The 13,900-nt window shown below is 38.1% G+C and overlaps 3 protein-coding genes across 5 annotated transcripts in view; all 3 read left to right on the top strand.

The window, feature by feature from the left end:
* LOC130917084 (coxsackievirus and adenovirus receptor homolog) lies at positions 1–1,434 on the top strand. Its single transcript, XM_057838171.1, has 2 exons — positions 1–87; positions 572–1,434. Exon 2 carries the CDS (start codon positions 580–582, stop codon positions 1,432–1,434), a length of 855 nt encoding a protein of 284 aa, XP_057694154.1. The 5' UTR covers positions 1–87; positions 572–579.
* Positions 1,435–8,778: 7,344 nt separating this feature from the next.
* On the top strand, positions 8,779–9,633 carry LOC130917083 (coxsackievirus and adenovirus receptor homolog). The gene has a single exon (XM_057838170.1). It carries the CDS (start codon positions 8,779–8,781, stop codon positions 9,631–9,633), a length of 855 nt encoding a protein of 284 aa, XP_057694153.1.
* Positions 9,634–11,990: 2,357 nt separating this feature from the next.
* The window catches only part of LOC130917012 (arf-GAP with Rho-GAP domain, ANK repeat and PH domain-containing protein 1-like), a 131,228-nt gene continuing 129,318 nt past the window's right edge, over positions 11,991–13,900 (top strand). For all 3 annotated transcript variants that reach the window (XM_057838050.1, XM_057838047.1, XM_057838049.1), the window contains exon 1: positions 11,991–12,156. The gene's annotated coding sequence lies outside the window, so the exon portion shown is untranslated. The remainder of the gene's footprint in view (positions 12,157–13,900) is intronic.

Raw genomic sequence — 13,900 nt, 5'->3', positions numbered from 1 at the left:
TTCGTTATGAATTTTTACACCAAATGCCTAAAAAGCAGACAAGTGTTGCTGTCGTTGGTGTGCATCTTCCTTCCTAAAGATAAGCAGGTAAGAAATCCAACCTTTTTTTTTTTTGTGAAAGATTAGAATTGTGGTGTTGTGTATTGATCCACACATATGTTTCCACATGAGCTAAATAGTGCATTGTTCCGTTATCTTTTTGTTTCATTTGATAGTCTAAGCATTGCTGACTAATAACTTTTACACTTGTAATCATGCAGAAAACATGTTATTGATGGCAGTGTTTATGTGTTTTCCATTCTTTTTTTACACTTGAAAAAAAAAAATTGCTGTCCTCAATTGTATATTTTTATTTAAAGTGTAAACATGACTGATTGAAAACATTTAAACTTGTAACGAGGCAAAATACATGTAACTGATGTCAGTGATCTTCTGTTTTCCATTGTTTTTTTTGGTAACACTTGTAATGAAAAAGTAATTTCTGTTCAAGTCTATGCTTTATAGTGTTAGTTGAAAAAAAAAAACCCATACATGTCACTGATTCCATTATGTTTTTGTTTTTTACTTTCAGGTGTATACATGATGATGATGTGGCACCTCCTTTGGCCTTCTGTCCTCCTGGGAGTGTTTTTCAACATTTGTCCAACATGCCCTCTGGAAATCCAGAAGGAAAGGAAACACTACTACGTCGCCAGGGGGTCAAGTGTCCAGCTACCTTGTGCGTACAGTCACACCCTGGACTCTAAGCAGTACACGGAGGTCTCGTGGAGTATCGTGTCTGCAGACCGAGAGGAGCAACCCATTATTTGGTTTACAGGCGGCCGCTTGTATTCCGATTTGTACAAACCAATGGAGGGGAGGGTCCAATTCACATCAGCCGATCCCCAAAATGGAGACGCGTCTATCAACATCAAAGATGTACGTCCGTCAGACACGGAGATGTACCGGTGTCTGGTGAAGAAGTTACCAGAACTGGACAAGAAGATCTTAGACCTGACAGTCATGGAGGCACCCAGTCAGCCTCTGTGCAGTGTGGACGAAGAAGACAACAGTATGACGCTGAAATGCAGCTCTCTGCAAGGCACCCCACCTTTGCATTACATCTGGTCCAAGACCAGTGGAAATAAGGTCTTGCCTCCTCAGGCCACTGTGGACCCCACAGGAGCCACCTTGCATTTCAACATCACCGAGCGGGAGTGTGGAAGCTATCGCTGCACGGTGGAAAGTATGGTGGGCACCAAACACTGTGACCTTCACCTGGACTGTTCGCTGCCCCAGGACAACAATGTGAGCAGTCCACGATTGCTGACAACCACTGCAGTCGCTGCAGTGGTTGTCACTATCACCACACTCTTCATTGTCACAGTTGTCCTTGCCGTATTCCTCTACCGCAAACGAAAAGAGCAACACCAGGACATTGAAATGGAAAAATAATTTGATGTTGTTCATTTGTTAATGTTTGATAACAAATTGTTGACATTGTTTGTTATATCTTTTACCGCAATGGCATTTTGATTTTTATCTCACTTTAATCTCACTTTTGAATCTAAAAAAAAAGTTCTATGTTATTTCTAGTATGTCGGTTGTGGTTTTTTTATACATGTATAAATGCAGAAATTGACAGAAAACTGAAAGTTTACCCCGGGGGGCAAGAAAAGCACATTTTGTAAAGTAAGTAGTTTTAATAGCTAATGGAAAACTGATCTGGACTGATCATGAGTTAAGGTAAAATAAATAAATACGTAAAAAAAAAAAAAAAAAAAAAAAACTCGGTAGCAGTAGAAATTATGGAGGGGTCCACCTTCAAATAAAGAATATTTACAAACAAACGCTGTAGTAAACTATAAAGACAGGTGATACCACACTGCTTCAAGCTTATATTCCTCGTAATATTATAAAAATTAGTTAAATTAATACAATCAAATCTTGACTTTAATCATATGTGCGCTACACTGCCCCTAAGAGGCCATACTCCCACACAGCAGTAAAGCAGTAGTTATTTTTTAATTGTTTTATATTGTTATAATTAAACATTAGTTTCATAAGTAATTCATTGAAAGCCTCAGGCAACACTCACTTACATGACACTGATGAGCAAAAAAACTGGGTGGGCTATCTTTGAAAAAACAGCTAGATGTATTTATTATCTTTTTTTGGGGGCCTTTTTTTTTTTTTTTCTATATCTCCAAATTGTTCAGATTTAGCGATTTGAAAGGTTTATGTGTTAAGTGTTGGATTATACATAAACTGTCTTTTGACCGAACATGAATAAGAAATAAAAAGTTTGGCATTTTATTATTATACCGTGGATATAAAAAGTCGTCGCATTCCCGATCAAATGTATTTGTTAAGTAAAAAGTAAAATTATTTAAAAGTTTCCACGTTTAATGTGTCCTATAACCTGCAAACTCAATGAAGAATAAAAAGCATCCTAGACGTACAGACAGACCTGCAACCATATACCTGTAAGCTGCCTCTGAATAATTCCAAATAAATTTCCGTTATTTTAAGAGAATTTTTACTGGAATTTCTTTTACCTCTGTGGAAGCATGAAGATTGTGTGCTAGTACTGCCATTCAATGTAAACTGTTCATAATTTCCTCCATCTTGTCTTAGGCCAGTGCTTCTCCATTATTTTCTGTTATGCCCTCCCCCAGGAAGACGTAAATGTTTCGCGCCCTCCCAACTCTCTGCAACAACTGTAAATAGTATCATTTGTTCGTAATTTTTTTATTATTATAAGTCCACCTCTGTTTAATGTTTTTTCCTTTTAATGTTAAAGAGAAAAAGGTAATATCGATAAACTTATATAATCGTATCATTAAATAATAATAATATAATTAAAATAAATAAAGTATAACTTAAATAACATTGTTTTGTATGTAACAGAAAAGGCCTAAAGTGCCTATGACAGCAAAAAGCATGTTTATATCATATTTCACGCTGTATTTTATGCTCCTGAATGAAATGGACCACTTGGATGTGTGTGGACGCGATTGATTTGTTTATTCCATTTTTTGAATCCCGCGCCATGAAAACGAGTGACTTCCTGGATTGAGGAAGAATGCGAATGTGACGTCAGCCGGGTCACCATCTCACAATACAGCCATTGCTATATACAGTGCTGGCCAAAAGTATTGACACCCCTGCAATTATGTCAGATAATGCTCAATTTCTCCCAGACAATGATTGCAATTACAAATGCTTTAGTAGTAATAGCTTCATTTATTTTGCTTGCAATTATAAAACACAAAAGAGATGGATAAAAATTAAATAATTATCATTTTACACAAAACTCCAAAAATGGGCCGGACAAAAGTATTGGCACCCTCAGCCCAATACTTGGTAGCACAAACTTTAGACTAGTGATGCACGATAATACATTTTTCAACCGATACCGATAACCGATAATTTCCTCCTCATTCCAACCGATAACCGATAATGTCAAGCCGATAATTATATTAAAATGTTTATGTAAAATTTTAAAGTATACACAAAAGAAAATGTTACTGTGCAAAAATATAATTTATTGCTATTTTTTTTTCCAACATAAAATGTGAACAAGTCGTCAATTCAAACATCTTAATAATGACAGATTGTCTGACATTGTGTAATGGTAAACTTTTGGCAACAATTACTTAAAGAGTAAATACCTAAGTTGCAAAAAAATGCCTTTAAAAGTAAGCCATTCCTAACATATATAACATTAATACACTGCAAAACAAACCTTAAAACTAGTCAGTTTTAAGTGTAAATCTATTGGCAATAAGTGAAATTATCTGCCATCGCTTCAAGTGTATTTCTCTCAGATTTCTTGGAAGAAAAATAGCTAGCTGAAAATAATCTTAACAGCCTTGTTTTAAGCAATACATTATTCTAATTAATCCTAAAAAAAAAAAACAAAAAAAAAACTTGGAAGAAGGAAAGATTTTGAATAATATTTGTGGCTACAGAATATTGATTTAAGAATTTGATTATCTACTGTGACTGTAATTGATCAGAGAAATAAGTTAAATAATTTGAAAAGTGATTGCTAATGTTATATGCTTTGTTGCACACTGTGAAAATGATTAACTCAAAAGAGCGCGATGTCATGTATCCATTCTGCAGCGCTTTGTTTACATTTGCGGCTTTCACGACATTTGCGTTACAGCAGCTAAACTGATACACGGCAGTACTATTTGGACGGAGTTGGAACTCGCACCCGCGCGCGTGTTGTTTTGTGCCCGAGTTTTGTTAAGCCGAAAATAAAGGCAGCGTTACAAAGTCCGCTCGTCATTTTACATACTGAATGCATTATTGACTGGCTGACTTCGTTTTCTCCATGTTTAAATTATCATCTAACCACCGTGCCGTCATGATAAGCTCGCTTACTGGACATCACTTTTTCATGAAGAATGGTGGTGGTATAAACTGCATTATTTTTTTTATCCAGGGCTTTGGTTCTCGGGTCATTTAGGTAAAAAAAACAACAACCGTGTCTTGACTCGGCGGCGGCGGCAGCTACGTTCGTACTGGATAATCCGCCCGCCCCAGCCGGTTCGCCGCGGCGTATTCGGGTCCTGGCTCTGCTCGCACGCCGTGGGAGAACGCTCGAGAAACCGGGGTGTTCGCCGGAGGTCCCCAAGCCGGGGTATCGCTCGGCTCGGCCCGCCCCGCCTACGGCGAGGCGGCGGCGGCCTGCCGGACTGGCCAGAGCGGCGGGCTCCGTCGGAAGACGGCTACTTGCCGACTATCGGTCTCCAGTCTTGCCGGTGTTTAGCCTAGATGCGAATTTACCACCCGCCTTGGGCTGCATTCCCAAACAGCCCGACTCTGTATCGTCACAAGCCCTGTAGTTTAACTTTGTTAGTGTTTACAATAGCTTTAGCATTCCCGCTAGCAGCAGACTCGTATTCGTTCCAAAAATCTTTGTGATGCAGTTTTAAATGGCTGCTGGGTTAGTGGTTTTGAATGAGTACGCGTTCTTTCTGCCTCATGGAACTTCTACGGTACATGTTTCGCAGATGGTGGGAGCGTCTTTTTTTTTGTGACAGCCGCCATAATATTCAACTACTTCTTGTCGTGTAACTCCGCCTCCTCATCCCCTCCTCCCTCGGGCTTCAGAGAGGGGAGGGGTTGAGGAGGCGGCGTGCTGAATTCTTCGGTTGCGCACATTTGGAGGCTAAATCAAGTATATAATTATCGGATTGCATTATCGTTTGAATTTTTTTATTATCTGGATTATCTGTGTGACGTCATAATTGCCATTATCGGCCGATAATTATCGGTGACCGATATTATCGTGTATCTTTACTTTAGACAAAATAACTGCGAACAAACCCTTCCGGTATCCATCAATGAGATTCTTACAATGCTCTGTTGGAATTTTAGACCAGGGGTTTTCAACCCAGTCCTCAAGGCACACTGTGGGTCCTGGTTTTTGTTCCAGCCGATCCAGCAGAGACAGTTGAACCAATGAGGCTTCTGCTAAAACAAGCCACACCTGACTGCAATCAACTGATTGCACTTGTAAAACACCAGATTGGGGAAAAAGTGTTGTCATCTTGTTTGGTAAGAATGAAATCCTGCACCCACAGTGTGCCTTAGTGGAATAGGTTGGGGACCCCTGTTTTAGACCATTCTTCTTTGGCCAACTGCTCCAGGTCTCTGACATTTGAAGGGTGCCTTCTCCAAACTGCCATTTTCAGATATCGCCACAGGTGTTCTCCTGGATTCAGGTCAGGACTCATTGCTGGCCACTTTAGAAGTCTCCAGTGCTTTCTCTCAAACCATGTTCTAGTGCTTTTTAAAGTGTGTTTTGGATCCTTGTCCTGCTGCCGGAACACCCATGACCTCTGAGGGAGACCCAGCTTTCTCACACTGGGCCCTATATTATGCTGCAAAATGTGTTGGCAGTCTTCCGACTTCATAATGCCATGCACACGGTCAAGCAGTCCAGTGCCAGAGGCAGCCAAGCAACCCCAAAACATCAGGGAACCTCCGCCACGTTTGACTTTGGAGACCGTGTTCTCTACTTTGAAGGCCTCACCCCCCCCCCCGTAAACTCTATGTTGATGCCTTTTCCCAAAATGGTCTACTTTTGTCTCATCTGACCAGAGAACATTCTTCCAAAATGTTTTTGGCTTTTCTCGGGTAAGTTTTGGCAAACTCCAGCCTGGCTTTTTTTTGTCTCTGGGTCAGAAGTGGGGTCTTCCTGGGTATCCTACTATAGAGTCCCTTTTCATTCAGACCCCAACGGATAGTACGGGTTGACACTTTTGTACCCTCGGACTGCAGGACAGTTTGAACTTGTTTGGATGTTAGTCGAGGTTCTTTATCCACCATCCGCACACTCTTTGGTTGAAATCTCTCATCAATTTTTCTTTTCCGTCCACATCTAGGGAGGTTAGTAAAAATGGGCTTTACACTTATTGATGACACTGCACACGGTAGACACAGGAACATTCAGGTCTTTGGAGATTGACTTGTAACCTTGAGATTGCCCATGCTTCCTCACAATTTTGCTTCTCAAGTTCTCAGACAGTTCTTTGGTCTTCTTTCTTCTCTGCATGCTCAATTTGGTACACACAAGGACACAGGACAGAGGTTGAGTCAACTTGAATCCATTTTAACTGGCTGCAAGTGTGATTTAGCTGTTCTGTCCATTTTAACTTGCTGCAAGTGTGATTTAGCTATTGCCACCACCTGTTATGTGCCAAAGGTAAGTAAGTTCATCCCGTGCCCCAACGAAGACACTGTTGTGATTGAGGGCCATGAACATAAATAATACTTGACTTGCAGTGTTTGTAAGGAATTCAGCATCCACTACTGAAAGTGCTATTATTGTCTATTCATGGGTGCTCTCTATGGGCTGATAGGCTATTAGTGCCATCAGAAGTGAATTTAAAATGCTTAACTTTAGAAAACGTATTTTCTGATTAAACAAATATCAGCCTATATGTGTGCGACAAACAGGTCATAGACTCCCGGGAACTTAAATCTTTGATTTTGTGCACAATTGTTTTGTGTTTTTTGAAAATGACATTGATAATCTTGAACATTTGTTTTTTCAGTGTGATATAGTGCAATTGTTCTGGAGGGATACGCGGAGCTGGTTTCAGTCCAAACAAATTGATCTTTCAAAGTGGACAGTGGATTCAATTAAGTTTGAAATGTTTGGCACAAATAAATATTTGTTTATGTGATCAATGTGATTTTTTTTCTTCTTCACAAATGCAGATACTTTCAAACTAAATCTTGTTTTGAACATTGGATGCATGAGTTTCTTCTTGGGTATAGGTCTCTGAAGCTGTTTAATAAGAAAAAATCCCTTAATTTGGAGTCAGATTGAGAGATTTGACATTTCTTTGAAAAGCCCCGTGATTGTAAAACAGTGGGTGCGTCGGTGTATGTGTGTGTTGGGGTGGCTGAATGCAAAGATAAAAATATTTCGCTAGTAAAGAAAGTTTTGAGTTCGTTATGTCGCCCTCCTTTGGTTAAATTAGACCATGACCATGCAACTGCTTAAAAAATATACAGACTGATTGTCATACGTATAGAATTCAAAAGTACGACATTGTGAAAAGTAGTGGCTATGATACAAATAACCTTGACTTGAAGTTTTCATGCGATCACTTTGTGCATTGTCATGTTTCTTCTAAGCGTTTTTGTTTGTCTGTTGGAGGTGTATGTGGTGTAAACAGGAAAACCCATGGCCCTGACGTCTATACTAGGACAGATAATTTTCTCCTGGGTATTTTGCGACTATTTTTTGATAAAAGGCCATTATCCGTCCTAGTGTCGACGTTTAGAGCACGTGTAAACCGGAAAACGCGAGCGCAAGTACGGAAGTAAAGCGGAAGTCGCGGTACACGAAGCCGTCTGTCATGGCGGCGGAGGCGTGTCAACAAATAGCATGACGTCACGATGAGAGGAGCCCTTTCAACTCTTTGATACTTTGATCTTCTCTTTCCGATATAAGTTGCTTTTTCGTGATGAATTACTACTCCAAATGCCAAAGAAGCAGACAAGTGTTGCTGTCGTTGGTGTGCATCTTCCTTCCTAAAGATAAGCAAGTAAGAAATCCTATTTACTTGTTTTGAAAGACATTGGAATTGTGGTGTTTTGTATTGATCATGTTTCCACATAAGCTGAATAGTGCAGTGTTAACTTTTTTTCTTTTAATTTCATTTGATAGTCTAAGCATTGATGACTGATAACTTTTATACTTGTAATCATGCAAAAAACATGTTATTGTGGCAGTGTTTGTGTTTTCCATTTATTTTAACACTTGGGGAAAAAAATTGCTGTCTTCAATTGTATAGTTTTTATTTAAAGAGTAAACATGACTGATTGAAAACATTTAAACTTGGATCGAGGTAAAATACATTTAACTGATGTCAGTGTTATTCTGTTTTCCATTGTTTTTTACATTTATAATGAAAACATGATTGCTGATGTGAAGTCTATGCTTTATAGCAGGGGTGGGCAATTAATTCCACAAAGGGCCGCAGTGGGTGCGGGTTTTTGTTCATACCCATCATGAGGACAGCCTTTCACCAATCTGGTTTCTTACAAGTGCAATCAGTTGATTGCAGTGAGGTGCTCCTTGTTTCCACTGAAACCTCATTGGTTATACTGTGTGTGCTGAATCAGTTGGAACAAAGACCAGGACCCACTGCGGCCCTCGAGGACCGGTTTGCCCACCCCTGCTTTATAGTGATAGAAAAAAAAAAAATCCTAAAATGTGTTTGATTAATTCCAGTATGTTTTTGTCTTTTACTTGCAGGTGTATACATGGCGATGATGTGGCACTTCCTTTGGCCTTCTGTCCTCCTGGGAGTGTTTTTCAACATTTGTCCAGCATGCCCTCTGGAAATCCAGAAGGAAATGAACCACTACTACGTCGCCAGGGGGTCAAGTGTCCAGCTACCCTGTGTGTACACTCACACCGTGGACTCTCAGCAGTACACGGAGGTCTCGTGGAGTATTGAGTCTGCAGACCGAGAGGAGCAACCCATCATTTGGTTTACTGGCGGCCGCTTGTATTCCGATTTGTACAAACCAATGGAGGGGAGGGTCCACTTCACGTCAGCCGATCCCCAAAACGGAGACGCGTCTATCATCATCAAAGATGTACGTCCGTCAGACACGGAGATGTACCGCTGTCTGGTGAAGAAGTTACCAGAACTGGACAAGAAGATCTTAGACCTGACAGTCATGGAGGCACCCAGTCAGCCTCTCTGCAGTGTGGACGAAGAAGACAACAGTATGACGCTGAAATGCAGCTCTCTGCAAGGCACCCCACCTTTGCATTACATCTGGTCCAAGACCAGTGGAAATAAGGTCTTGCCTCCTCAGGCCACTGTGGACCCCACAGGAGCCACCTTGCATTTCAACATCACCGAGCGGGAGTGTGGAAGCTATCGCTGCACGGTGGAAAGTATGGTGGGCACCAAACACTGTGACCTTCACCTGGACTGTTCACTGCCCCAGGACAACAGTGTGAGCAGTCCACGATTGCTGACAACCACTGCAGTCGCTGCAATCGTTGTCACTATCACCACACTCTTCATTGTCATAGTTGTCCTTGCCATATTCCTCTACCGCAAACGAAAAGAGCTACCCCAGGACATTGAAATGGAAAAATAATTCAATGTTGTTCATTTGTTAATGTTTGATAAAAAATTGTTGACATTGTTATGTTAAGTCTTTTACCACAAAGGCATTTTGATTTTTCAGCATTATCTCACTTTAATCTCACTTTTGAATTTAATAAACAGGTTCTATGTTATTTCTAGTATGTCGGTTGTCTTTTTTTTAAATCCATATCTAAATGTTGAAATTGACAGAAAACTGAAAGGTTACACTTAGGGTAAAAAAAAAAAAAAAAAAAAAAAAGCACATTTTGTAAAGTAAAAAAAACATCAACTTTATTTCAACACCTAAAAAAAAGTAAATAAAATAAAACGCTGTAGCAGCAGAAATTATGGTGGAGTTCACCTTCAAATAAAGAATATTTACAAACAAACGCTGTAGTAAAGCATAAAGACAGGTGATACCACACTGCTTCAAACTTATATTCCTCGTAATATTTGAAAAATTAGTTAAATTAACAAAATTAAATCTTGACTTTAATAATATATGCGCCACACTGCCCCAAGGAGGCCAGACTCCCACACAGCAGCAAATCAGTAGTTATTTTTTAAATTGTTTTATATTTCTATTATTAAACATTAGTTTCATAAATAATTTATTAAAAACCTGAGGCTACACTCACTCACTTGACACTCTTGAGCAAAAAATTGGGTCTACCGCAAAAACAGAAAGAACATACCCATTTTCCTGGTGTATTCATCATCTTTTATTGAGGGACTTTTTTTTTTTTTATCTTCAAATTGTTCAAATTTAGCTGATTAAAAGGTGTATCTGTCATTTGTTGGATTATACATGAATTGTTTTTTGACCAAACATGAGTAAAAAAAAAGAAAAAAGTTTGCTACTGACATTGTATTTTTAAACTGGATATAAAAAGTCGTCCATGTCTGATCAAATGTATTTGTTAAATAAAAAGTGAAACTAATTATTTAAAAGTGTTCACGATTAATATGTCCTATAACCTGCAAAATCAATTAAGAAAAAAAGAGGGGAAGTTAAAAAAATAATTAAAAACAAAAAAGTAGTAATATTGTGGTTTCCCAAGTGTGCACATCCTATAACTGTCCAGTGAATGTGGCCAAAAACCGATGAGATTTTAACTCGTAGAATGGAAAGACAGAACTGCAATCATATAGGCTGCCTCTAAATAATTCCAGATAAAATTCCGTTATCCTCAAAGAATTTTCCACTGGAATTTTTTTTACCTCCGCAGAAACTTGAAGATTGTGTGCTAGTACTGCCATTCAATGTAAACTCTTCATAATTTCCTCCACCTTATCTTAGACTAGTGCTTCTCAATTGTTTACTGTTACGCCCTCCTCCAGGATGACTAAAATGGTTCTTGCCCCCCCAACTCTCTGCTACCACTGCAAATAGTATCATTTGTTCATGAAATTATTATTACTATAAGTGCACCTCTGCATAACGTTGTGTCCTTTTTAATTTTAAAGAGTGAAAGGTAATATCGATCAACTTAAATAAGCGCATTATTAAATAATAATAATAATGTAATTAAAATATATAAATTATAACTTTATTAACATTGTTTTGTTTGTAACAGAAAAGTGCGTTAATTTTCCTGAATTTGAAAAAAAAACAAAAAAAAAAAAACACATCTGAACTGTAAAAATACACTCAATGTACATTTTTGACCATTTGATACTGAAAAATAAAATGTAATAAAATCAATATATAAAAATAAATTCAAATTCATTAGCAATGCATTATGCATTATGCATATGCATGCCACAAACAGGTTATAAAATCTCGGGAACTTTCAAATTGTTGGAAAAATTATGTTGCCAGGAAGAAAAGATGTGAGTTTATGCAATGTCGCCCTCTTTTTAGACAATGAGCATGCAACTAAAAACATGAATGTACTTTACAGGACAGGTATTTCCAAATGGGTCCTTTCCTTCCAGAATTAGAGTGAGGTTGGGCTGATTGTCATACATAATTCAAAAGCGACATTGTCAAAAGGAGTGCCAATACAATGCAATTCATTGGGAATTTTACAAATAACCTCGACTTGATGTTTTAATAAGATTGTGTGTTTAATAATGTTTCATCCAAACGTTTTGTTTGTTGGTAACGAAGGCGTATGTGGCGTTGAAAGGAAAAAATAGTGAATGTTTATGAGAGTCTTCACTCTTTTGGTTTGAGTGGTTAGTTGGCCAGTGGTTCCCTACTGCTCACGTGACCCCCTTTTAACAATCGAAGCTGTGTCACTTGTCCTATAATCAGCAAAGTGTACAGGCGGAAGTGCACATCTCTAGGCAAGTAAAACAAAACACGAGAAGCATTGCAAGTACTATACATATCTTATTTTGAAATTTGTCAACGGAACTAAAATGCCGCCTTCTTTCAATTTGGGTCAGTGTGAGGCTGTTAAGTGTTTGCTGCTGTTTTTCATCCGTGAGAATATGTACATCGCTATTTGACTCGGCGGTCGTTGAGAAGGATGACTTGACATCAAACTTGGAGCAAAGCTCACTTCACTCGACCGGTGACTAAAAGGTAAGGCGATTCATTTACAACTTTTCCCCTCCAACACTCTTGAAAGGCAACTTCCCCAAAGCAGCTGATACAGATAGAAACTAATGATGAATGATAATAAAGTGTGATGGTGGCTCCCACAACATGCGATTGGTATTAGTGGCTAAACTGACAGCTAAGTTTGCGGAAATGCATTCCGACCAAATTGCTGTCAAACCACTAATTACTGCTACGCTGGACTGGTCAGTTTCTTATTTGACTGAGAGTAGGGTATAATTGAAGTTTTTGCAGTTTGTTTTTCGACTGCCAAATATTGTTGTTCTGCCTAGTGAACTTCTTTGAGGTGCATGTTGATCCTCAGAGGAATTCATTCGGGTTAAGCCTCTCTTGACGAGCCATAATTCAAAAACACTCATACACTAGTGAGTCACTGTTGGTCATAGTGTTGCCCTGAAATGGGCTTTTATGTCGATTTTACTTGAAATGCATGCGCGGAGTTTGACTTATGGGGCGGGGGGCCCAACATGTTGATGACCCCGAAACGCAGTGTCGGCTATAAAATTAACTTACAAGAATATTTCTAATAATAAGTTGACAGTGAGCGTTTCCCATCATCATTGAGGGGAATTCTAAATCTGGCTGCTTAGGCAATACTTTTCGGCAAGATCATCATCCATTGAATATGGTGCGCCCGCCGGTGTCGTGCCAATTTAGTTACCCCAGTCAAAAATTGTATCCCATGGGCGGAGCCATATGGAGGTAGATTTGTGTTTTTATTATTCAATCAAAAAAAGTTGCTTCGATCAAAGTATATATTTTCAACCCCCCCCCCCAAAATTCGCTTCAATTAAAAAAAAAAAACAATGTGTCTGAACACACACACAAAAAAATTTGAAACTCAAAAAAAAAAAAAAAAAAAAAAAAAAAAAAAAAATTGTAAGTGAAAGCTTTTTTTTCTTTGATTTATTTTTTTTTTCTTTTGTATTGAAGCAACTTTTTTGATTGAAGTAATGTTGATTTGTGTTTGGGCCACATTTTGGCTTGGACATTTTTGTCTTTACACAAAAAATAAGTTGCCTCATAAAAAATATATTTTTCAAAAAGAAAAATCACTTCAATCAAAAAAAGAAATTTCAATCATAGAAAAAGTTTTTGGATGCGAAAAAAATATTTGAGATTTAAAAATTTGCATTTGAACACTTAATTTTTCATTGAAAAAGTTTTCGTTTATTGAAGCAATCCTTTTTGTGTTTTGACCATATTATGGGTAGGACATCTGTGTCTAAATCATTCAATCCCAAAAAAAGTTGCTTCAATCAAAAAATATTTTAAATCAAAGAAAAAATTCTCATGAAAAATGAAATTGCCTTCCCCTAATATATATATATATATATATATATATATATATATATATATAATATATATATATATAAATTATATGCAAAGCAAATGACTGTCTAAGGTGCTAGTCACATGATCTGTTCGAAAAACAATTTTGACCATTATAAAAATATATTTTATTGTTCATTTCATTCATTTTTGTTGCAGTTTTATTGCTTTACAACTTATATATAGGAAAGTCAATTACATGCAATGACACTTTTCAACCACCAGGGGCCTGGTCCCCCTGGCCCCCCCTTAAAATCTGCTTATGATGAAATGAAGTGGAATTTGAGGCTGCTTGCGTTGGTAGACCATTTGTTGTTATAAAGGTGCTATATATATATATATGAATGTAAATTTGAATTAAACAAAAAAACAATGT

Source organism: Corythoichthys intestinalis, chromosome 6, assembly GCF_030265065.1.
Source record: "Corythoichthys intestinalis isolate RoL2023-P3 chromosome 6, ASM3026506v1, whole genome shotgun sequence".
Classification (NCBI taxonomy): Eukaryota; Metazoa; Chordata; class Actinopteri; order Syngnathiformes; family Syngnathidae; genus Corythoichthys; species Corythoichthys intestinalis.
Note: the sequence above shows the minus strand (reverse complement) of the source record. Positions and strands in the feature narration are given on the sequence as shown.

What these genes read in the sequence shown, in the direction of transcription:
- LOC130917084 (XM_057838171.1), top strand. Translation starts at nt 580, where the DNA reads ATGATGATGATGTGGCACCTCCTTTGGCCTTCTGTCCTCCTGGGAGTG.
- LOC130917083 (XM_057838170.1), top strand. Translation starts at nt 8,779, where the DNA reads ATGGCGATGATGTGGCACTTCCTTTGGCCTTCTGTCCTCCTGGGAGTG.